Source organism: Copadichromis virginalis, linkage group LG18 (genome assembly GCF_057382275.1).
Source record: "Copadichromis virginalis isolate Kocher_CV1m ecotype Utaka linkage group LG18, C_Virginalis_male_GT1.1, whole genome shotgun sequence".
Classification (NCBI taxonomy): Eukaryota; Metazoa; Chordata; class Actinopteri; order Cichliformes; family Cichlidae; genus Copadichromis; species Copadichromis virginalis.
In genome coordinates, this window is record NC_140635.1 from 13696068 (window position 1) to 13720826 (window position 24759).

The window sequence follows — 24759 nt, forward strand, 5'->3', positions numbered from 1 at the left end:
TCTCTTATATAACTATCATTAGCTTACAGTTTAAGGTATGTGCTAACTAAAAATAAAGACAAGATGATCGTTTATTAAACTTTTAATGAAATTAGCAGATTGTCTCGGTTGAGTTTAATAAAGTCAGCCAGCTACTCCTTGCTATCCAAAATGTAACAGGACGTTGGAGTAAATTCTCGATCATCTCACACTTCTGTTAAATCAGTTGTCTGTTTGACGTTTATCCTACTGCTTTCGGATCTTACAAAGCTTCAAACGACGCGTCGACTACTAAAATAATTGGTCGTCAATGATTTTGATTGATTTTGTAACCAGTTGGGAAGTGGTTCCTGGCAGTTGCAAAGTGAAATTGGAGGACAAAGGGGTGCTTCACTGAAAACTTCTGTGATTGGTTTGGTAGCTAGCAGACTATCGCAGGCACCAATAGATGTCGACTTGTCAGTTTTTGTGCTATTTGTTCAAGTTTCACCTCAGCTTGCAGCATAATCAAGCATTTGCAGGCCTGCAAGTTTGACAATTTTGGTTTTTACAGAGTGATTATGTCATGTCACTAGCAGACTAATGTTGATCATTTGATTCTGCTGCTGTGAGTGACGTGACTAAAGCAGAAAGATTGCTTCAAGCTGAGGTCTGACTTGTGCTGATATGAGTTTTCTGATAGATGAGGGTGATTTTTGTTTTCTTATCCTTTTTTAGACATGCAAATGAAATGCAGAATGTTCCAAATAGTGAAACCACTGACTAGTAACTTCCTGCAGCAGAAACCTCAGCTTAATCAAGAAAAACCACAAAAAAATTCAGCTCTAAAGGAAGCTCCTGTAATCATTTACTAGTGAAAAGCTCTGAAGAGCTATTAATACCATCACATTAGAATAGGAAAACAAATGAGCTTTGCTTTTTTTGTTTGTGATCTATTTGTTTTGCAAACATGTCTCACATCAGGACATCATGACATCTCACATCAGGATTTACATGAAGCTCAAACAATTTCCCAAAATCTGAAGGCACCAGAAAGTAAAGCAAAGTCTGCCGGCTGGGAATTCCCACTTCTTTTTTTGTTTTTGTTTTTTACCCACCGCTGTAGTTTCACTGTAGTCTGTGTTGTTTCTATCACACCATCGTCATGCTACAGTGTCCGTGTAAATGAGTAACGACACATTTCCCACTTGCTTTCTGTTTCATTTGCCTGTTGCACAATTGCACAGTGCATGACAGAGAGCAGACATGAAACTAGGCCAGATGCTTTTCCTCTTTTAAACTTATCTAAGTGTGTGTTGTATTTGCTCAAGGACTGAGAGGAGTTCGCTGACTTGGTGACAGAGATTTGCTTAAATCTCTCCCAGCTACCAAAATGTGTAAGAATGCTCTGTTTGAGTTTATGTACAGGCTTTAGCTCTCTGTTGGTACAGCAACTAACCTCATACAAAGGATATCATCCCACTTTGTTTCCGATTATGCACGCACACATACATTCACACACCCACATGCAAACACAATCCCAAAGGACCAGCTTTTCACTGGACAGTTGCTAAATATGGATTCTTCTTCGCTCTAAACAAGTTGAGCGAGTTTCTCCTTCCAACAGGTTGCAGCATAAATATTTTTCCTGTTAGCTGAGCTTTACCTCCTTTTATAGTGTGTTGTGCTCTGTTCCCAAAAAGCTTATGGGGAATCGCCGATTTAGCTGCGTGGTTTATTTAGTATATCTTTATTTGTGTTTACTGTGGTTTATCTGTTGTATTTTATTTCTTTATTTTTTTTAACCAGCAAAATGTTGAACAATTTTTACTGATGTCTGAGTTGTCATGCCACAGTGTTTACCACAGAAAGTCTGGCCTTGCAGCATGAAATAGGCACTCTTGTAGCAATCAGGATCAGTTGACGTTAATCTCTTTCGGGGGGGGTTATTGTCGTGTAGTTAAGCCACTGGGATCTCCTTGTATGCATGAGTCACGCCTCAAGACTTGTTCCTTTTTATCTAAAATCTGAAAATATTGGGCCTTCTGTTTTTTCCCTGTAACTTTCAGTGTTATCTCAACTGTTGTTGGCACGTAGTGGAAAGTACACCTAGCTTTGATCTTTCTGATGCTAGGAAACAGCTACTGACTTCAGACTATTTGCAGTCTTTAGTCCGCAGATGACGACACCTTGCATTATCCAGAAATGGTGAATGATTGATTGGGTAGGTATTGGTGATCAGGAATGAGATTGCTGAGCTCCACTGGGAGGATTTGCAGGGTGTTGTCTTGAAGGGAATGAAACAGAGTAGAGAAAAGAAACAGGAACGTGTCAGAACGTGCTTGGGCAGGCCTGCTGCTAAACATAAAGAACAAAGTATAAATCACTTTTCTCTCTCTCTGTATCCCTCTGCTCTCTAATAAAGGCACTCTTTCAATCCATGCCCCTGGTTAGTTTAATCCGTGGATCATGGATTTTCACAAGTCGACATATCGAAGGAGATTACAGATTATTTGAAGCTGTTCTCTGTCCCATTTTCCCCTTTTCCGCCTTCAGCATTCCACAGTCCATTTGGCACCAGTTCCATTACTTATTTTGATTTGCAAGTCAGCAACTGCGATATTTAGGTGTTCACTGGTAAACATGAGCTAAGCCAACCATTCCTAGTGTGGGAATTGGCCCCCAAAAAAGGAGAAGTTAAATGAGCAGGATTTCGAGAGCGTTTAGATGATGTGCTTGATGTATTTTACATGATGAACGTGTCTGTCTGTCTCAGTGTTTGTTTCTTTGCCCAAGTCTTGGTCTAGGACAATCAAACGTGACAAAAATGTATCTCAGGCCCCTGATGGTTATTAACTATATCAGACATTATCATGTCATTGTGTTGCCTAGCAATCACCTAGCATTATGATTATATTATCAGCATGATAGCATTTATGTACCTATAGCAATAAAAGCACCAAACCATTTTTTTTATTGTCATGACAGTAACCTCTCACCTGTACTGTCAAAAGCCAAATCATACAAGCTTAAAGCAACATGCTAGGTGATTTTTTTTTTATTCTTTTACATATAACCATCCTCTACCACACTTTTCTTTTTTCTTTTTTTCTTTCTTTTTGCTTTAGTTAGTGTGATTACGTATATTAGTTTGCTAACAGAACAAATAAGTCAAACAGTACTGTATTATGCAAATGCATTAGTCAAATAAAACAAGACAGAACATTGCTGCTGTTGATATAATATTCATATTCAAATCAGCGGTGAAAGGTGTCGCAGACTGTCTGCACACAAGCTGGAGAACCACAAAATTTAATGAAAGAACAAAATAACTACTCCAAAATCGGAGGAATTTTTTGACATTAATGCCACATTTTTTTGTGTATTAGCAACTTTATTTTTATTGTCATCAATTATAATTTCATTTCCAATTTTTTTGTTTTTAATCAGGATCTCCATCAGCTTCAGTCTAAGCTGATCTACCTGGGATCTGTACACACACCATCCAACAGCCACGGCACATAAACATGAAAGAAGCAGGTTCCTCTTACACAAGCAGCATTGAGTTTCATAGACACAACAATAAGAAATTATTTTTAAAAAAAAACACCTGCATTAGAGTCAATGCATAATCACTCTACAGACATAACGTATTCTCCAGTATAATTTCTATTTCATTATATCACTGCATGTCCCATTTACGTATTTATACTTTGCACTCATATTCACACAGCACATATACATCCTGTCTCCATCAACTGTCTTCTGTATTCAGATAACTTTAGTTACAGTTCTTGCTGGTTTTGGTAATACTGCTTTAAATTGTGAATGGGCTGATAGTCGGTCCAACAGTGAGCCGGCCCAATTTACCATGAACTTTCTTTGAAAAGGACCAGAACAGATAACACGACACGGCATTTAAAACCTGTTTCATAATCTTAGCACTGCTTGAAAAATAATAAACTATAAAATATATTAAAATTTATCACTGAAATTTTCTTCTTCTTCTTTCATGAAGAATAGAAAACAGCTTGTTTTTTACATTTGCATGTCCTCAATGTGAAAAAAAAAGTTCCCCATTATAACTTCTTTCACTTCTGGTATTTCCCACTATGGTAATTGCTTTTTCTCAAGGCTAATTCATAGAGACCAACCTCACAAGCATCTACATATCTACCTGAATTAGTACCTCCATTATCTTTGGGTCTATAAAGGACCTCCATCTTTTTTCTGCATATCATGGGTTCTCTGAGTTTTGACGAGTGAGTGCACATTTCCAGCATGTGATTGAGGATGGGAGAGGAAGAATACCTGGTCTTTGTTATGTTCACAGATTGGTGGTTTACTGTGATGACTGTGATTTTTGTTCTGGTTTTCTTTACACCATCTGCATTTGTCAGTGTTGTGATGGTTAAGTTAAAATTGTTACCCGTGTTTGAGGGAGCTGCTCGTTACACTGAGTCTTGATCCCAGTATAAAGTCTTTTTATTTATACTTTATACTGCATACCAGCTATCTTTTTGTCTCTCCACATACCTTTTATTTTTTCCCAGCTGCATCCACCAACATTATTTAGTTGCCTTTATTCTTTATGTGAAATTGATTCATCTGAAATTTAAAAGGAAATTTGATAGTCTGTCGAAATTTACATGGGTGTAATTTTGAGAACTTTTCAGTGATTTTTAAAGTTGTTCCTCCTGGCATGTGATCAGAGCCGTGTGCGTATCTAGCTCACTGTCTGCACCGCTGCTCTGACCTGTTAGGACATGACCGTCAGCCGAGCAGATAAAGAAGGGGTGTTAGTTTAGCACCTGGGCCTGATTAGGAAAAACTATTTAATCACTACCCAAAAAAATGCAGACAATTACCTTTCTTTGAGTGTGAAGAAGCGTAATCAATTCCCGTAAACATCGCCCATTACAACAAAACCTGAACAGCCTGAGGTTCCTAAGAAAGAGCAATTGAGTCATGACTTTTTAATGTCACAGTCATCATGCTAAAAATACAGTGACACAGACAATTTATCATCCTTACTTCAGTGGCAGGGTGGTGACTTTGTCTTTAAAACAGTCAAACTGACCTAAGTGCTCTGATTTGGCTTAAATGAGCAGCCCCCAAAACTTTGCTTTCCTTTTTAGAAAGTTTTCAAATAATCTGGGGGGACAAATTGGACCGTTTGGTAGACAGAATCCATGTGCGTCTCACTCTGTCGCACATGCATGCAAGCTTTAGGTGGTTGGCATGGATGAGTCAGCAGCATCTATTAAGTGACAAACAATTATGGGCCTTTATCTGAGACTTTTAATAGCGGGACTAAGAAGAGACCTGATAACCGTGACAGTGGTCATAAAATTCCTTCAAGGAAGGGAAATAAATCTTAGTTTAATTGATAACAAATATAAAAGACAAAAAGACGGTGGTATAAGAACCAGCTGATGTTGAGAATTTTAAAAGGATGCATTAATCAGCGCTTAGCTGATAGGTTTTAGTTTTTGAATAAACATTTGTGAGGTTGAGCAACAGCAGGCAGAAAATACCAGCCAACAAAGAAGGAACTGGGCCTTAAATGACAGCAAATCTCTTTTCTTTCTCTTTTTTGTTTTAGTTTTTATGAACTCATGAGCAAAACACAATTTCAATGAGCTTCTGTTCTCAGTGCTCCTGCTTGTAATAGAGATGAACAGCTGTTAGCGACCTCTCTGAGCAAAACAGGTTAAATATCTGCAGAAAACACAAAAACAGTTTATAAAGTGAAGGTGCTTTTTTGCTTTCCTTTTTGTGTTCACTCCTGATTTATAAGATGTGCACTGAAGCACAACTCATTTACACCAACTCTATCCATGTCATTACATAAAACCGACTAATGGTAACAGTAATCTGCCATCCACAAACCTACATTTACTGTGTTTGGGTGCCAGTGTTTGTGGAAAACATGCCGATGAATTAGTCTGTTTATTTTACTGAAAACTGATGTTCTTTATGTTTTAAACAGGCCTTTGGCAACGCCAAGACCACAAAGAATAACAACTCCAGTCGCTTTGGGAAGTTCATCCAGCTCAACTACCTGGAAAGTGGTGTCATCAGAGGGTAAAGCGCCCTTTATTGTTTTTCTCATGGACCACCTCTGATTGAGTCGTGTCTCTTCAAAGTTAACCGTTTGTTTCATAGTAGTTTTTCTTCCAGTGTCACAAAAGAACAATTGCAGCTTCATGGGTTTTGTTGACGTTCTCTTCCTTTGTCTCTCGTTCAGGGCCGTTATTGAAAAGTACCTACTGGAAAAATGCCGCGTGGTGACCAGAGATAAGAGTGAGAGGTATAAATAAGACTCAAATAGAATACAAGATTCAAACATGTGCAATTTTTAGAAAATCTCTTCTGGCAATAATCATGTTCACACCACTCCCCAGTTTGTACAAGAAACCTTATGTCTACCATAGCCCAATAAAAGCGCTGAGTCATTGGGAAAGTTGAAGTGAAAATTGCTTCTCCTGCAGAAACTTCCATGTGTTCTACTATCTGCTGATGGGCGCGTCCAAAGACGAGCAGGAGGAGCTACATCTTCTAAAGCCACAGGATTATCTCTACCTCAAACAGGTACCTTTGATCCACAGGCTTTACAGCAGCAGTGAGAGAGAAAGTGGAAGACCAGCTTAAATACATGCCATATATAACGTTATCAAATGCGTGAAAACCAGCGAGATATGTTTTATGGAAACAGACCTACAGGGTCTTGAAACTTCTTGGAAGTAAAGAGAAGCCTGTGAAAGCAGCTGCAGTATAATTAATAAACAGATATTCACATGAAGCTAAAAAAAAAAACTACACTTTAATTGCACTTAACACCACACATGCTTTTCCTCCAAATAATATTACTATATGGAGGACCTAAGAACGTGTCTGACATGTTCGTTACTTTTCTCACTGACTCTTTTACCCTCGTCTCCCTGTTTATAGATGTAGATTTAACTGATATTACAGGTTAACCACCTGATAAGAGTGTCTCCTGTTTATTGCATCAACCAGGGAAAATTGATATTCCCATTTATATTTTTTTATTTTTTAGCAGCTTTTATATTTTAATGATGGTAAACATTTGTTTTTATATGTTTTCCTTATTATAGTCATGTGACATTCATCTGTCGTGTGTCATAGCCAGCAGCCCATAACTTGAAAGGAAGGTGACTGGATTTTGTGGCAACATTGACTCATACTATGTCACCACACAATGCAACAGTAACTGCAATGCTACAAACTGGAGTAAAAGTAATCCAATTCAGTTTCATTTCTATAGCAACAACAGCAATAGCTATCTGTAGGGGCTGAAAACATGCCTTCTATGTGAGGATGAAGAGGAACCATAACCCTAAAAAGAGCCCCTGGTACACCACCAACCTGTTCATGTCTCTAATTGTTTTTCCTCTCGTGGCGACACACCCACTGAGGAACAAACACTGGGTAATGGCGATTCTGTTTTGAGACATGTTAAGCTAGAGACACCAGCCGTAGTGAATTGTCGTTTAAGAACCAGACAGTGAAGGGACTTGAACCTGCTGGCCAACGATAAACATAAATGTTGTGTCAGTGTAGATGTGTATGTATGCTTTACCTGAGGTTGTTCATTATGCAGCTGCTGTACAGGAAATAAACATCTGTTCACGTAAAGCTGAAAAACTGCACTTTTAACTGAAACACTGCCTGTGCTTCTCCACTAAATTACATTATTAAATGCAGGACTTAAGAACAAGTCTGGCATGTTTGTTTATTTTTCACTGACTCTTTTACCATTGTCTCCCTGTTTATAGATGTAGATTTAACTAAAATTACAGTTTAACCACCTGAAAAGAGTGCTTGTACACTCAGACATGCGCAGACTGTTTTCCTTCGTGGTGATGAAAGGAAATGCTGGGCTGGCATGTAAAAGGGCATTTATTCTTCCAGGACCTGAAGCTCAGTAAAGGACCTCTCCAACAGCCAAACCCATGACATGACATTGACCAATAAGATGAAAGGAAGAAAAATCTGGTCAAAATTTGTACTTGTAACTCTAAACTTGCACACAAGCAAAGGGACTTGAGCGCAGAGTTTTACAGGTAGTTTTTTGCTTTCTGTGTGCAACCTGTGCGACCTTAACGAAAAAATTTTAAAGTTGTGTAAATATTTTTTACAAACAAAAATCTTTTTTACACGCACACAAATTCTCATCTAAAGATGCACAAACATCAAATTTTCAGATATTTTGGTTTACAAGGTTACAAAACTCAGTTCACAAATACGCATTTGATTTAGAAGTACAAATTATTTATTACCACAATTTGAGCCCATAGTGCAGCAGCTTGTATTCTGCCAGTGTATACATCTGCCACTGCTCTCGTGTTCTTTCCTCTAATAGTTCGTTCACTGTGAAGACGCGATCACTGCTGAAGTCTTGTACGTATCAGAAAAAGCGACTTTTGCTCAGTATTTCAAGTCCAACATGATCAGCTCAGTTTCACTCATGAAGACGTGCCAGTGCACAAGTATACATGGAAACAACAGCGTTACCCACTGCAATACAGACTCTATACCTGTGCATGCGCACATAAAAATCCACACAGAAAGCATTTGATCTCAGCGTTACTGAGTTAAACCAAACATACAGGTTTGTGCATTCCTCAGTTTGCATGTTCTTGCATGATGCAGTGTGTGGATTCTTATATAACTACATCCATAAACATCTGTCTTTGCTTAACATGTATTTGTGTTCTGCATGTTCCACAGGAAGACCTGCTTTTAGACGATCAGGAGAAACTTGGGCAAGAGTACAAGAGGCTCCATCAAGCTATGGAGATGGTTGGGTTCCTGCCCTCCACTAAGAAACAGTATGTATGATAATGATAGAAAGAGCTAAAATGCTACAGACTAGAATAAAAGTTATACTATACTAGTGTCAGTAACAGGTCAGAGCTTGTCCGAAAGCACCTGGCAGCCTCGGGACAAGGCATGTGCAGAAAAGCAAAAACAACATAGTTTGTATGCTGTTCAGGTTGGTTTCCCTGACAAAAAAACACCCACAGCAATTCATAGTTTGAAAAGGTGGGAAGTTTAAAAAACAAAAGTAGTAATAAAGGGTTTTATAGATTTGGTCATGATTTTTTTTTTTTATATTGAAGGAGGTGCAGACTTACACATGCAGCTTGCTTTTAAGCTTTTTTCTTTTAAGATAATGTGAAGCACTGGATGTCCCAAAAGGCAGCACTGATATATTTAGAGCAACAAAACAATGTTAAATATGCCACCAGTTCATCAGTGATGTGTGGATGAGATTGAGGGGGGGAAAAAAGTTTAAACAGTAATGTAAAAGTAATTGTGTGTCCTTTGGCTGTCTCATTTGGTCTTGGGCACAACTAGATTAACTTTGCATGGTTCACAGTTTTAAGTAATCCGTATTTAGCTCATACGTTTGTTTTGTGGGTTTTGCTGAGATGACTACATTGAAGATGTTGCCAGTGTCATTTAGAGCAATCTGAGGTTTTAAGGAACACTGACCACCTTTAATATGAACACTTAAAAAGTAAAAAAAACCAATGAATTTTCTTCTACTTATTTAATTAAAGGGGCGGAGGCCTGGTGCCTGCCCCAAGACAGGCCCTTGGGTTTGAATCCATCTGTGTGGACTTTGCATGTTGTCTCCAGGTGCTCCAGCCTCCTCCCACAATCCATTCAGGTCTTTGGACTGTGGGAGGAAGCAGACGAGGATGAATAGACAGATTATATTACGGATACAGATTATATTGAAATTGAAATTCTGTGATATTATATGACAAAGTGGACATTTGGTTCATACATTTGATAAGATTAACTGACTGTGTTTGTGTCCAATGTGCAGCATATTTTCCATCCTCTCCGCCATCCTCCACTTGGGTAACGTCACATTCACTCAGTCAGACGACCCTCCGCGTTTGGAGGTTGGACCTCCTGAAGTCTTGTCTATACTGTCAGACCTGTTGAAGGTATGATCAGAAACAGCCGATTTAGTGTTACTGCAGTGTACTGCGTACTGCTACATTTGTAATGGTCACTTGAAAGGGTCCAGTTAAGTTCCAGAGAAAATGAAAACTAAACTGCGTCAGTGTGGTTTGTAAATAAACATGTCTCAGTCTGTAATTTTAGTGGCATTTGCAGAAGATTGAAGAAATGCCTCAATACTTATGTATTTCTTTTTATTTCCAGGTGGAAGAGGAATCACTGGTGAATACTTTGATCAAGAGAAAAATGATAACTGCCAGCTTCACCATAGCTTTACCGTACACGCTAGATGAGGTAGTTTAAATGTTAACTTGATCTTTAATTTTACAAGTCAACTTTTATTGCCTTCTTCCTACATTAACATCACATTTTAATCATCAGCTATATAGAAGAGAGAGATGATGCCACCCTGATGTCACTCAGTAGTTGGTTAGTTTCTTTTTTAGGAAGCCTCAAGCCTCAGCATGTTCAGCGTCATCATCAAGATGACTAGACTCTGTGTATGGAAAAAAAAAATTCCAAAATTAGTCTCCATTCTGATTCTTACATGAACCAAGATTTACAAAACAAAACAAAACTCATGAGGAAAAGTGTTGCTAAGATTATAGATCAAGGGGCTTGAGCCCTGTTTCTCTCATAGACTTTTATAGAATTAAACCCCTAAAACAGCGGTCCCCAATATTTTCATGGACCGTCCTTTAATGTGTAGCAGATAAATACAACAATACGACCAAGACAAAAACTGTGGTGTTTTGTAACTATAATAATAAACGCGAATTCAGTGTGTAATTGTGTAACTTTATTAGCAGCGTCCATAGTACCTGTTGAAAACACGCCTCAACCACATTCCATAACAAGGTATAGACACCGCAACATTAGTGATTCAGCAATTCCAAGATGAGCAATCATTTGCTGTTGGTTACTATTACTGCAATTAGGGGAGGCTTTTTCCCAAACTCTGGGAACGAGCAGGCAAGTTAAAGCCGTACAGAAGAGGCATGTAAACACATCAGGGTAGAAAGGGAACACTCCCTTTTTACACTGAAAAATGAGTTTTGACACTCGTGATGCTAATATTATGTGACTGTAATGTTATGCTCCTGTGCTTTCAGGCCGTTGCAATGCGAGACTCCATGGCCCAATCTTTATACGGCGCTCTGTTTGACTGGATCATCCTTCACATCAACCATGCGACCATGAACAGACGAGACATGGAGGAGTCCATCTCAGTGAGTCGCATGATTCAATATAATAACGATATAATTGAGATGAAAAGCCTTTCCTTACTTTTCCATGTCCAAATTCATTCCTGCCAGGCTGCTTCACTTTAGATTCATTTAGTTGGTTTTTTTTTTATACGATTAGATTCAAATAAATCCATTAATATATGTGTGCTTTTTTTTTTTAAAATGGAACAGGTCTGTGTAATATTTAGCTCATAAATTAACACTTTTGAGTATGGTGCCTTTGAATTTGTCTGCATTGCTGTTTTGTTTTTAGTGTTTGTCCATCGGTGTCCTGGATATGTTTGGCTTTGAAAACCTCCAGTCAAACAGTTTTGAGCAGCTGTGCATCAACTACGCCAACGAGACACTGCAATGTTACATCAACCACAACATCTTCAGGCTTGAGCAAGTAGGTTTATTTATACACATTTACAACAAGAAAAAGTTCTTTTCATTATTATAACTGGACACACCATACACGTGCGCTTAACTGGCAAGTTCTGAAATACGTTCTTCTTCACAGCTTTTCACGCACATATTGGCATGTTTTACAACATACACTCAATGGCCACATTTTTTTCTGTTTTTCTCTTTTCTTTACTTTCAAATCAAAGAACATTGAGCAATCAGACAACAAATTGAATATGTGCAATAAATTGAAATTTGCGGATAGTTTCATTTTACTATCATTGCAACACTGTGTTACTAACGGCATTCTTGAGCTTGGAAGACTGATTCACAGTAACACATGACATGATTGCGTAAATATGTTGTGATAAATGCCAGGAGGAGTTTGTGGAAGAGGGCATTGTCTGGAAAAACATTGAGTTCAGCAACAACAGCGACTGCGTTCAGCTGTTCGACAAGAAGTCGATCGGACTCTTCGACCTGCTGGAGAAGGAGAGCAAGTAAGTGAACTCATACTACTGTAGACCTTATTAATTTAATTTTCATCTATATATATATATTTTTTTAATTCAGTTTCCATAGTTCATTTGCTTGTTGAAATTATTTTTTTGTTACATAAAAATGTCTAATTAGTTCAGGTGTTCGTTTTACACTCTAATTAGACTGTCAAGACACAGAAAATGTTTCAGTACTTAAAGCCACCTCAGGCTGGCTGTGTAGGGAAAATAAACTATGACATGTTTTTAAAAAAAATATTGTTTGTTAGTTTTTTTTTGTTTGTTTGGTTTTTTTTTTTTACTTTCGCTAAAATGTATTTTAAAACTAGTGTGAAATCTTCGTTTAGTTTTTGTTAATATTTTGGGGGGGGTTAAAGAAACAAATAAAATTTACATTATTGAAACTATTTAATTGTTTAATTACAAGGTAATGTAGTTAAAATAGAAATTTTGTATTAATGAATAGCCTATAATGACAATTATAACTTCGGTGAGGACATACTTTATACTTTAGTTATGTATTAGCAGACGAGTTAAACTTTTTGCCTTTTGCATCAGTTCATTTGTTACCAAAAATATACTGAAATCAAAGAAGTATCCGAGAGCACAAACCTCCAGCGAGGCAGCTCACATTCTGGGCAGTTTTAATTTTATTTTGCACATATTCAGATTGTTTTGTTTCATTTTTGTTTTTCTTCACACTTTAAGAAGTTTTTAGTGCAGTAAAAACAAGTTCAGATGGGCTTTTATTTGACCTGGTGAAAGACACATTGATATACATGACATAATTCTGTGTGTAATCATTGTTTTTTTTGTTTTTTTAATGCGGCTGTAGTTCATGTGTAGCGTTCATTTAATTGTAGTAAAATTCATTCAAGTGTTCAGTAATTAATATTAATTGAAGTTTGTTTTGGTTTAAAACAGGTTGTACACGTATTCAAATGGTTATATATTTAAATGATTGTAACCTGTTACTGTAATGAGAAAAAAAATCAAGTACACTTGCATTAGAACAGACTGTAATTAATCTTTTATGAACGCTCAAATTAAAAAGGAGTTAAATAAAAATTCAGTTTGAATTATTTTTCGGGCAAATCACAGCTAATAACAGGTAGAGATGATTCAGTTCATCACGGTATACTTTCTGTATTGTCAGTCTAGTAAATATGCCAGAGCCAACTCTTCTTTTTAAAATGTAATTATTTCTCTATGTAACGTCAGTTTAAAAAAAACAAAAACCACTATGGGATGAAATGATTTTTTTTTATTTATTTTTGAGGTTGCCTTTATCTCGTCTTACCATTGTTTAGTCGTACATTTATTCCATATGTCAGCGGTCCCCAACCCCCAGGAGTCGTTTGGTGCTGGGCTGCGAGAGTTGAGGCTTTCAGGTCTTCAGGGTTTTTATTGGTTTTTATCTTTTTTTTAGTGTGTTTTTATTTTTTATTTATTTATTTAATTTTTTTTTGCGTTTTTTATCGTTAACTCCGTTTTCCTGGGTCTTTTCCTGGGTGTTATCAATAAATCTTCTTTTTTGGGTTATTTTTGTTGTTGTATTTATCTGCGACACCTTAAAGGCCGGTCCGTAAAAATACTGTTGGACATAAACTGGTCCGTGGCCCAAAAAAGGCTGGTGCCTTATGTCATGTATTTTTCTTTCTCACTGTGTTTCTTCAGCCTCACCGAGGCCACAGACAAGAGTCTGCTGGTAAAGATAAAGAAGCAGCATCAGGACAACCCATACTTCAAACCATCTCCACACACAGAGCCAACTTTTGTGATTCAACACTTTGCTGGGAGGGTTAAATATCACATCAAGGTGGAGTAAAATTCTTCTTCTTTTTTTTGGCTTTGCAGTAACCTTGTTTGATAAGGAAGTGTGGGGGAAAAAAACTCTTTGCAGCCAAGTAAATCATTAATTCCCTCCACAGAGAAAACTGTGGAAGCATTGTTAGTTTTTAGTGTCAGACACATGTGTAAACACTGCGAAGGCTGTGAACCACACACGGTTGTGTACTGATCATTACTATTTCTCATTCATTAGGACTTCAGAAAGAAAAACACAGAACACATGCGTCCTGATGTCATATCACTTCTACGGAGCAGTGAGCGCTCCTTCATCCATCACTTGGTTGCTTCCAGCCCGGAAGCACAGTTCAGATGGGGTGTCCTCCGAGCAGCCATCCGCATCCTCACAGTATTCAAGAACCTGGGACGTCGACGGGAAGAATTAAGTGGGTAGTTTAGTTATGGTTGACAGTTATCTAAAAAAAAAAGAGAGAGAAAAGTGAATTTCCTTTGTAGGACAACATTGGCACCTTTGTTTGACTTTCTTTCCTTAATGAGTTTGTCAGCCTTTATCAAGACAGTCGAGTTTCTTTATGTGAAATGTTTCTCATTTTTGTTATAATGTACAACTAGCTTGCTTTACTGTCGCCACAGCTGCTGCAAGGCGGAAGTCTTTTAAAGAGATACTAGATAAGCGCCGGAGTACTTTGACTCAACTATCCAGGTAAATATAACACACAAGTACATGAATGGCACATATTGGGAATTGGTCTCGATGCAGACACCAACAAGATATATGTCGTTTAGCACTGGATGATGAATAAAAAGCTTAACATCCAGTGAGTTAAGTTTCACATGGTCATATAAGCAAAAAACAAAACGTAACATAAGAACGGTTCTGTGCTGATAAAGTTAAAGAGGTTCTCTCATTCTTGCAGTACCAGCACGAGTCTGGATTTCTCCTTTGATCACTCTGATGAACGACCAGTTGATGTATTTGATTTTTTGGCCATGGGTCACGACCAAACCAGCCAGCCCGTCTGCTGTACTGTGCAGAAAAGGTGAGCTTGCTTTTGGTTAAACAGTTATATTATATATAACAGTTTTTCATAATCCTCTTTCTGTCTGTTTTCTGCAGGAGAACTAAAAGCGGTCGACAGAAGCAGATTATCCCAAAGGTAAAGCCTCATAACTCATGGATGTTAACTGATTCTTTATCAATAGTCTTTGATTTTGTTTTAGAGTCAGGAAGCTCACAGTTATATTTATGTTTTATCAAACAGAACCTTGTTGATTTGCGTTCTCTCCGACACATTATTGGTCTCACGGGGCACGACCTAACCAGCAAATCCATCTTCCATCCTCACCGAAAATCAAATCCTTCTACAGTAGGCTCTCAGTTCCAGGTTTGTCTTCAGCATAACATCTAAAATATCCCTGGTGTGGAAACATTTTAATACTATGTCATTCTTAACGGTGATATCCTCAAGTGACACCCTATCAGAAAGGCTTAAAAACTCTGTTGCCGTTTAAGATGAAGTACTTTAATGAAAACTTGCTCACTGTTTGTATGCTTCTTGCAGGCATCACTCACAACTCTGATGGACAGAATTGCAAAAGCCGAGCCTTTCTTCATTTTCTGTGTGCGCGCCAATGCTGAAAAGGTAATCTGTGAATCTGTGGCATCATCATTATGAAGTTTATATGTTTCACTGAATAAGAAACTTCATCATTTTTTTTTTGTTTTTTTGTTTATTTAAACAGAAGGAGCTGTGCTTTGATGATAAACTTGTCCTAAACCAAATCAGGTATACAGGCTTACTGCAGATAGTTCACATCCAGAAGTCTGGCTACAGTGCCAAATACACATTTGAGGTGGGCACTCGTTTTAATGTGATTCTACTTATAAATGTATATAAATAATCATCCTCAGGAAAGGAACAACTGATTCATTCATTTTCATCTTCTGATGCTGTTTTTCTCTCAATGGCAGGAATTTGTTGAGAAGTTTAGGATTTTGTTTCCACAAGGAACTGCTGCAACTCCAGCGCACATCACGGCACTGTTTGAGTGGATGGCTTTGGATAAGAAGACCTACCAAATAGGAAAAACAAAGGTAGATCACAATATCGCTTTTCAAACCAATCAGCCCCATATTAAATTGCCTCTGGTCTCCCTTTAAAAGCGTTCGTTAATAACTACAATTTCAGAATTACAATAATACATTTTAGAATTCTGACGCAAGTAAACTAATAAACACGCATAAATGTCAGAGAAGCAGGGTGTGTGTGTGCTAAAATCTAGAGAAGAGTTAACTGCACAAATGTGTCTGCATTTATTATATGTATGGCATCTTCTTATCTACTCAGGTTTTCCTTAAGGAAAAGCAACGGCAACTGCTTCAAGACACACTCAACAAAGAAGTGATGCGCCGCATCATCACCCTGCAGCGCTGGTTCCGCACGTCCCTCATAAGGTTCCACTTTCTGCACAAAAGAGATGCTACAATGATCATACAGGTGCAGCACTTTTGTTTATGCTCACTGCTAAACAAAAACAAAAAACTCTGAGGCTGAGCCAGTAAGATTTGGGTCACTTAGGCTCTTTTTTTTTTTTCTTGCTGTGCCAGTAACTGAAAATGTTCCTCAAAGTCAAAAACATACTTGATTAGGGCTAAAATAGTATTTCTGCTCTTACAGAGGAGATGGCGTCAGTTTTCTCTGACCCAAAATCGAACCGCTACATTGATGCAGGCAGCATGGAGGACGTCCATGGAGGCATCCAAACACACGGAGTGGAAGCAGGATGATGGCGGCTCCAAAGACCGGGGCGGACGGGAAAGGTACTGATGTGGCTGAAGTGCATTACAGGAGTAACAGCTCTTGTAGTTATTATTCAGATATGCCATTACTCGGATTGTGAGCATTACACTGATTGATCTCTTTGAATTGATGATGTATCCCACACTCAGTGCATTAGGCTCATTTATCTGGCGCAGAGTGCTGCATTCAAGGGCATGCAAGCAAGCAGTAGATGATTTCAGATTAATACTATAAGGAAATATGTGTTTGCTCACAAACACATGCCCTTGACAATCCAGTTTATTTTTAAAGGCATGCATTTATCAGGGTATGTACGCTGAAATGCACCATTTGAAAAATATGCTTGTCAGTGCCCTCTGGTGGCTAAATAATAGTAGGACAAAATAGGATATGTGCTAATCTGCTGTATCTGTGATAGCTTTACGGAAGCAAAATGGTCTCTGGTTTAATAATAAATTTCAGGTAAAATGAGAATTTAGCAGTTAAAAACTGTTAGGATTCATATTCATTTCACTTTTTTCTCTTATCTTTTTCTTTTTTTTTAATAACAGCTTGAGAAAAAGGGAGTTGAAGAGGCAGGAAAAAATGGAGCAGCCTGACCCAGTCAATAGTCTTGCTGTACAGCGGGACAAAGGCAATGAGAAACGTCAAGGCAAATCCCCTCCATCACTCACCAGACCCTTCTCCGTCCCTGTAGATCTAGTTTCCATTAACAATGACTCCACCAGCCACACTAAGGGAAACACACTTCAGCGCTACAAAGATTTCGGGGGATTCAAGGAGAAGGCCGATAGGTGGAAGGACAACAGACATAGTGCAGGAGATTCAGGTTCTGAAGCACTCCGGCAAAGAAATTATAGGAGAAATAAATTTCAGTAAGTTTTTCAACTTCTACAGTCAGTGGTTCTGCTAACATGGCCTCAGAAAAATGTTTTGAATACAGTCCAAGGTCCAAATTTGGGCAACCACCACAGTGCATTTTATTATTGATGTTTTTGAAGTGAAGACTTTGAGCTCACAAAGACTCAAAAGTAAAAGTTTAATAGGATGCCTGTTTCCTCATTCTTCAGTGATCAATTAAGCAGATAAGTGTTTAACTTTTTTTTTTTTTTTAGATTTTCACTGAAAATCTGATCGTGAGACTCAGTGAGACGATGATGTAGGTGAAGGAGGCCATTGTTAGGCTGAAAAGAAACCCACCAAGAGATTTTTGAAACTTTAGGCGTGGCCACATTAACAAATCCAATAAATTTTTAAAGAGTAGGGAGTGCAAAGCACACCAAAAGGCCCAAAATGGGAGACACGTTTTTTCCTTAGCTAAGAAAAACCTCACCCAGCAAGTCCAAAACATTCTTTAGCAGGTAGGCGTATCATTGTCAAGGTCTGCAATCAAGAGGCGCCTTCATGAATGTGAATAGGGTGAAGATGAGACAATAGCTGGGAAAATGTCTGTTACTGCAGCTTTAAAAAAAAAAAAAAAAAACTTTGCTCAGAAAGTTGAAAGTCACACTAAAGAAGGAGTTCAGTTAAACAGCGAAGAGCTCAGAGAGTCCAAATCTAAATGATTCAGCAAGAAGCTTAATCCCAAAATGAATGTAGGGCGTGCGGTATGACCAAGGTTTTCTGAGTCTGTCTTTGTGGCAGCACAGTGCAAACACGTTTGAGAAAGTGATTAGCTGCATCTCCACTATGTGGTGCAGAGGATGGTCATTATCCACAGCCACAGTTATTTGGATGACCTCCGCATCACCTGACAGAGGAATCCAAACAGTGTGTGGATTCACACTAGATCCAAACACCAGCAGCAAGGACAAATTCCCTTAGTGAGTAATACGGATGCATTTCTGCAGGAAATTATTACGCAATCAACATCCCAGTCTCCCTGAAAAGTCCTGAAGTCATGGAAGGTCACACTGTGGTCCGGGAAGTGAGAGTGTGTCTTCATGAAAAGCGCATCAAACTGCACTCTTTGTTCCCTCTGGTGTTAATCGGCTCACCACAGCTGGTCCATCTTATATTCCACAAAGATCACATGCTCCCCGATGATCGTTAGACCAGCTCCAGATTTCAAATCGCAGCTGGGATTTCAGACTTTGCTCCGGGCAGTCACATCATCATTGATGATCAGGTGTTGGAAGTTCTCTGTCGTTGAGAGTGCAAAGGAAGACAAGTAGTAGGCTTTTAGATCTTGACTTTGAAAGACTGGGGGGAAACAAAAGACAGCCACTTCATTTGCTTGAATGTGAGCCAAAAAAAACAACGTTAGATGGAGATAAAGTTAGTAAAATGAACAAAAAGCACAACAGCAGCAGGTTCTGCCACTTGCTTCCAATGAATGGCGTAATAAAAGCAGAGGGTTTACACTCAGGCAAAGAAAGGCATTAAACTTGATTGGGCTCGCACAGTTCTGGAAAAGAAGACAAAAAATTTTTTTGGACAGATGAAATCACCTGAAATTATGTCAGTTTGTCCAATTACCTTTGAGCCTCTGAAAATGGGGGACTGTCTGTGATTTTGTTTTTTTTGTTTTTTTTTAAAGGCTGTAATTCCTAAACCCTGTACAATAGTACTGGTACAACCCTCGAGTTAAAGCTGCAAGTCTGCACAGTCTGCCTCAAAACTAAAAAGACAAAACTACAAAGATGATACCATTGTCCAAATAGTTATGGGTCTAACTGTATGACATGCTTTCTGTTTAAGCATCTTGAATAAGTATTTCTGCCTTAAGATCCTAAAGTATAGATTCTCATGCTATTAATAATGATTGGAAAGTGTTTTATATTTAGTCAAACAATCACTCATTGCTTTTATTTCCCTCTACAAACAGCACCAAAAAGTCCATGTCTGCAGATGAACTTTCCAAGATCAGCTCATCAGGCTCTGACAGCTCATCTTCAGTCAACGAGGTAACATCAGCTCCTGTATCAGTGATTGACCTAAAAAGTTTAATTTAACCTGTCTTTATTATTTTTGTGCTCCTATTGAGTGATTGTTAGTGTCCTTGCTGCATGTATGATAGTGTTGTAGCTTTGTGTACTGTGAGCTAATGTTACAGTGAAAAACACATGAAAGGAGGCTTCTTGCACATCAAAGGAGGTCTCGCAGACCTCGTACCTCATCACTTTCCCTGGCCCAATTAGGTCAAGGTCCGGGTCCGCAAGCGCAAGAAACACAAGCGGCGCTTAGCCTACGCCCGCAGTGGTTTGATGTGTAACTTTGCTGGCTCCAAGGAGAGCGAGTACTGGAGCTTTCCATTGCCGCCCATAAGTCCCTGTGTGGCCAGTCTGACGAGCTTGGTCAGTAGCGCCGATGTCCGGGACCTCAAATCCAAGGTTGGATATAGGGATTTTTTTGCCAACCAGATCTCTTCTCTGCATGCAACTCTTGCATGTGTATGTACCAAATGGTTGGATAGCTTGGATTGTTCTGGGACTTCTGATTTCTGCTGTGCAGGCCAGGACAGTGAAAAATGGGCTGTTGCTTTCAAGCAGAAGGGAAATATTAAAGCCCGTTTTTAAAGCTCATTTCTGATCTTTCTTGTCTTTCCGACCAAAATGAGGAGAGGGTCAGCAAGGACAGAATATTAGAATATGAAAAGAATATTATTATGTGCTCTGATGTCAGTGTGTTTGGTCACTTCTTGTCGTTATGGTTATGCAACACAAACTAACATACAGTATTTAATAGGCGGCCATTATTAAATCAGTTTTGATTTATTAACTTATCATCAAGTCTTTTTAATTGTGGACTGAAACTTCTATTAATATTTAACTATAAGGAATTGTACATATTAAAGTAACATATGTTCCCCTTGACCCTGATAATGCATATATGCAAATATGACTTGTTGATTTCCTCTTTACAGAGCCATCCTGGTCTATTAACGACTGCTTAACATTAGGGCTGCCACAAAAAGATTATTTTGTTAGTAACCGATTATTTTTGCAATTAGTCGACTAATCAGATCATCATCCATTGGACGTAAAACGTACAGCTTATTGCACCAGCATGCATGTGCTCTTATATAACTATCATTAGCTTACAGCTTGAAGTGTTTAAGGTATGTGCTAACTAAAAATAAAGACAAGATGATAGTTTATTAAACTTTTAATTTTTAAATTTGGAGTAAACTCTCTACCATCTCACACTTCTGTTTAATCGGTTTTCTGTTTGACGTTTATTCAGCTGTGTGAACAATATAACAGTAGTTATAGTATAGATTTGAATGCTCGAGGTGTAAGTGCAGCCACTCAGCCTGTACTGCATGTGTCACAAGTTAAAAGACAAAGGCAGACTATGCTTACAGGATGTGATGTTACAACACTAGTGAAATATTAATGTGTCATATTTCAAACGTATTTCTTTGTTCTAACAAAGAAAATTAAAATCATGATGAACAACAGGAGTAGTGATTACTGTAACTATATCACCAAGTAAACTCGCAACATTTTTAAACATTTTGTTGTTCAGCAGCAACAAGACTGACGGACTGTGTTTGAGGTAATATCACAAATGTCACAGATTTAATATTTGGTGTTTATTTGCTGGCTTGTCGGTAGCGGCCCTTTAAAAGCAAGTCTACCACACATCTATTCGACCAACGCCAGCTGATCTGCGATGCCAGTTAATCTGGAACACCGGCTCTAGTGAGCCTTAACCACCCGGCTAGCTATCGAGCTGGTGGGTAACAGACGTCTCCGAAAACGTCAGGGCACTTTTGCAAATATGTGATGTCTTGATAAATTGGGCAAATATTTGAAGTTTACACAGCTACATTCTCACCTAAAAATATCTTAAAAGTTTATTTTGTGACCCAAAAAGACACCCGACACAAATCTGGTAAAAGGGAGGACACATTTGTCGCAGCATTTGGAGGAGTCTTTGAGTTTGGACATCCTTTGTCGCATCGCTGTTACGTAATCGACCTGCAAATGCGACTTCCGAAAGATGCAAAAGACACCTCTGAACTTGGACACAGCTAAGATACCGAAGACTGCTTCTTCTTCTTTGGCGTTTAACGGAAGCTGGTGATGGACTGTCACTATTGTGCTGCAGTTATATCATGTGCATTGGGTGTGGTTTGGTGGAGGCACTTGTAAATTTAAATGTAAGCCTTTAAGATGATATTGGTGCTTGCGCAGCAGGGGAGCACGGTTGGGGGGAAAGGAGTGACTGTCACTTTGGATCAGAACGTGATTTGTTTTGTTGTTGTTGGCTTCTTTACACAATTTGTGCTCCAGTTTTTAAAATCTTTGTGTTTCAGATAACTGATGGCTCAACGTTCTCCCTTCCAATCCACAACACCAATGAGGACAGCATAGGACATCACGACACCAGCACCCCTGATAGGTGAAGCCCTCACTCAGTTAATTTATAAAAATTCAAAATCCAACATTAACGTTCTGTGGTAATTTGATATTCTGCTACATGGAATTTATGCAGGTTGTCTTTTTTGCAGGACTTGGTCTCTCGGTAAATTCCTGAGGAAAATGGCACCCAGAATATCCCCCAGCAGTGAATCTCCAACAGATAAAGCAGGTAACCACAAGTCTGGAAATGCAGATTCAGTGTATTTATATAATGCAACACTGATGACACTTTAATGACTGACATGTAGTAAACTTTAAATGGGCTGCAGGAGATATTTAAGTCAAAAGATGTTGGATTTAGAACTGTATTTGATACGTTTTATAGCTTTAACTGTTGGATAAAGACCTCCTCCATGGCCATTCCTGCTACACCAACATAGTTTTAAAAAATGAGCATTTCATTAAAATTACAGGATTTAACCTTCAGTTAAGTCAAATCTTATTGTAATGTTATTACTAATATTGCTATCTGTCCTTTTGCTGCCAACAGTCACCTTCTCCAAGCACACTTCACATTCTAACCAAACGACAAACCAAAACAGTGCGAAATCAAATCGTAACCCCACCATTCGAATCAGCCGTGCCACACGGGGGTTGCAGTGGGACTCCTCTCTGGACCAAGAGGTTACTGACAGCAAGGAGCTACGAAACCTGGATGAGTTCCTTGGGAATCAGGTGAGATCACAACTTAAGAGGGAGAAGGAGCAGGTTTCTAACTTGAGTTTAAACCCACACGAGACTCTCATTTATACCATAAATGTGCTATTTTCAGGACTTACTTCTTAGGTAGATTATCATTGTACACATAGATGGGCAACATGAAATGGGTCCCAGTTATAGCCAGCCCAGTTATTTTACACAACTTTAAAACCAGATTTACAAGTTATTTAAAAAATGCCTTTTTTGGCACTAAATATTGTCCATATTTAGCACATTATTTCCTGTCTTCAGCTTCAATATCAGCTATCCACGTTTAGAAAAACGTCTAGTTGTTCACACTTTCCTCACCTTTGTCATCAGGTGAATGAGCTGCAAACTAGAAAGGATCTGTCGCCAGCTGAGACGATTTTTCTCACAGCCACGATGCAGTTCAGAGAGAACATCAAAGACATGTACTCTGTCCAGGTCAGTCAGTGTTTTAACTTGTTGGCTCAAATGACAGAGGAATATGGAAGGCAGCTTTTTCATGTTTTCCTTGTGAAAATCTTCATTTTTTTTACACTTTTACTGACCAAATAGCTTGAAAATAATAATTCTGTTGGCACCCTCAGAAGCCCCAGATTCACTACAAAGATCTGATGAAAGGCTTCCATAACAAGGTGAACACGCTAGCAGGAGCCACTGAAAAGGGAGAAGTTCCAATGGTGGTAAACCTCTTCCAGTCTGTGCTGGACGGCTTCATCAGGGCCACAAAGAAACGAGCAGCGTCTGAACCTGCAAAGGTAAATTTTATTGCATTCGGTCGATCCTCAGTTGCTAAAATACTTTAAGAGTACAGCTCATTTATATGTATATTTCCCTTCTGGGTTCTAGACGTTGAAGAAGAGAAGGAAAAAGGATAAAAGTGTAAGTGAAATATCATAATTGAATTTACTTCTCGTGAATCTTGCTGAGTCTCATGAGGGATCTTGCTTTATTTCTTGTGTCTACAGCTTGACAGTCCTCTGGATCACCTGTTCAGCACATACCAGGTGAACATTATGCAGTCATGTGACTTGTGTGGCTCCTACATCTGGGGAATGGAGAAAGCCTATATGTGCAGTGGTGAGTTAAGAAAACAATTTGTATGAGCATTTCAAGAAACAATAGACAGTTCAATTTGACTGTGTTTTCCTCCTGTTTTTATTTTAGCGTGTAAGTTGATATGTCACAAGAAATGCCTGAGCAAAATCATCACGGACTGCTCGACACGGTGTGCCAGGCAGGTAGGTATTTTTCAATCAAATATCGTAGTATGAAAGAATAAGTATAAAAACGTTCCCTTTTATTGCTTGAGACTCATGTCTACTCTTCTTATCTTGTGATAGGATGGCAGTTTACCAGCCTCAGCTCACTTTGGCGTGCAGGTGTGCGCCCTCACCAGTAAAGCCAACCCCGTGCCCATAGTGATGGAGACGTTGCTGATGCACGTGGAGCTAAACGGCCTCTACACCGAAGGGATTTACCGCAAGTCGGGCTCGGCCTGCCGAGCGAAGGAGCTTCACCAGGTTCTGCAGAAAAGTAAGAAATTAATGAAAGTTGAAATGCAGTTGAAGTTTCCAGAAAAACTATTTTACAAGAGTATAAATTCTAAAAAAAAGTCATCAAATCTCCATAACCTAATGGCAAAAAAAGCCATTTAAAATAACCTCTTTTTGAGTATAATTTTTTGTGTGTGTGTGACCTGTTTTTTACCTTCAGATCCTGAGACAGTATGTTTGGATAACTACCCGATCCACACCATCACAGGCCTGATTAAACGCTGGCTCAGAGAGCTGCCTGACCCCCTCATGACATTTTCCCTCTACCACGACTTTCTGCATGCTGTGGGTGAGGAACTGTTTAAACTTTGAGCACTTTTTTTTTTTTCAGAAATGCCTTAATTCTCTGCAAACATCCTCTTAGACTTTGGTTCCATGTTTACATGTTAGTGTCACACAGCTTCTCCACATTTTTAATTACCTGCTCAGCCACGTCCCAAAGGTCC

At 38.7% G+C, this 24759-nt stretch overlaps 1 protein-coding gene across 3 annotated transcripts in view; it reads left to right on the top strand.

The window, feature by feature from the left end:
* Positions 1-24759, top strand: part of myo9b (myosin IXb) — a 31334-nt gene that overhangs the window by 2862 nt on the left and 3713 nt on the right. For 2 of the 3 annotated variants that reach the window (XM_085439180.1, XM_085439178.1), the window contains exons 3-35: positions 5951-6045; positions 6209-6271; positions 6453-6552; positions 8716-8816; positions 9824-9947; positions 10168-10257; positions 11076-11192; positions 11464-11598; positions 11976-12097; positions 13772-13913; positions 14139-14328; positions 14537-14606; positions 14821-14943; positions 15021-15060; positions 15166-15288; positions 15466-15546; positions 15647-15757; positions 15876-15998; positions 16252-16401; positions 16582-16724; positions 17256-17579; positions 19532-19610; positions 19845-20036; positions 21968-22053; positions 22163-22242; positions 22564-22748; positions 23094-23198; positions 23345-23515; positions 23607-23639; positions 23726-23837; positions 23925-23998; positions 24101-24293; positions 24474-24602. In XM_085439180.1, the coding sequence (XP_085295306.1) occupies positions 5951-6045; positions 6209-6271; positions 6453-6552; positions 8716-8816; positions 9824-9947; positions 10168-10257; positions 11076-11192; positions 11464-11598; positions 11976-12097; positions 13772-13913; positions 14139-14328; positions 14537-14606; positions 14821-14943; positions 15021-15060; positions 15166-15288; positions 15466-15546; positions 15647-15757; positions 15876-15998; positions 16252-16401; positions 16582-16724; positions 17256-17579; positions 19532-19610; positions 19845-20036; positions 21968-22053; positions 22163-22242; positions 22564-22748; positions 23094-23198; positions 23345-23515; positions 23607-23639; positions 23726-23837; positions 23925-23998; positions 24101-24293; positions 24474-24602 (4006 nt within the window). The remainder of the gene's footprint in view (positions 1-5950; positions 6046-6208; positions 6272-6452; positions 6553-8715; positions 8817-9823; positions 9948-10167; positions 10258-11075; positions 11193-11463; positions 11599-11975; positions 12098-13771; positions 13914-14138; positions 14329-14536; positions 14607-14820; positions 14944-15020; positions 15061-15165; positions 15289-15465; positions 15547-15646; positions 15758-15875; positions 15999-16251; positions 16402-16581; positions 16725-17255; positions 17580-19531; positions 19611-19844; positions 20037-21967; positions 22054-22162; positions 22243-22563; positions 22749-23093; positions 23199-23344; positions 23516-23606; positions 23640-23725; positions 23838-23924; positions 23999-24100; positions 24294-24473; positions 24603-24759) is intronic. The other variant, XM_085439179.1, reaches the window with a different exon arrangement.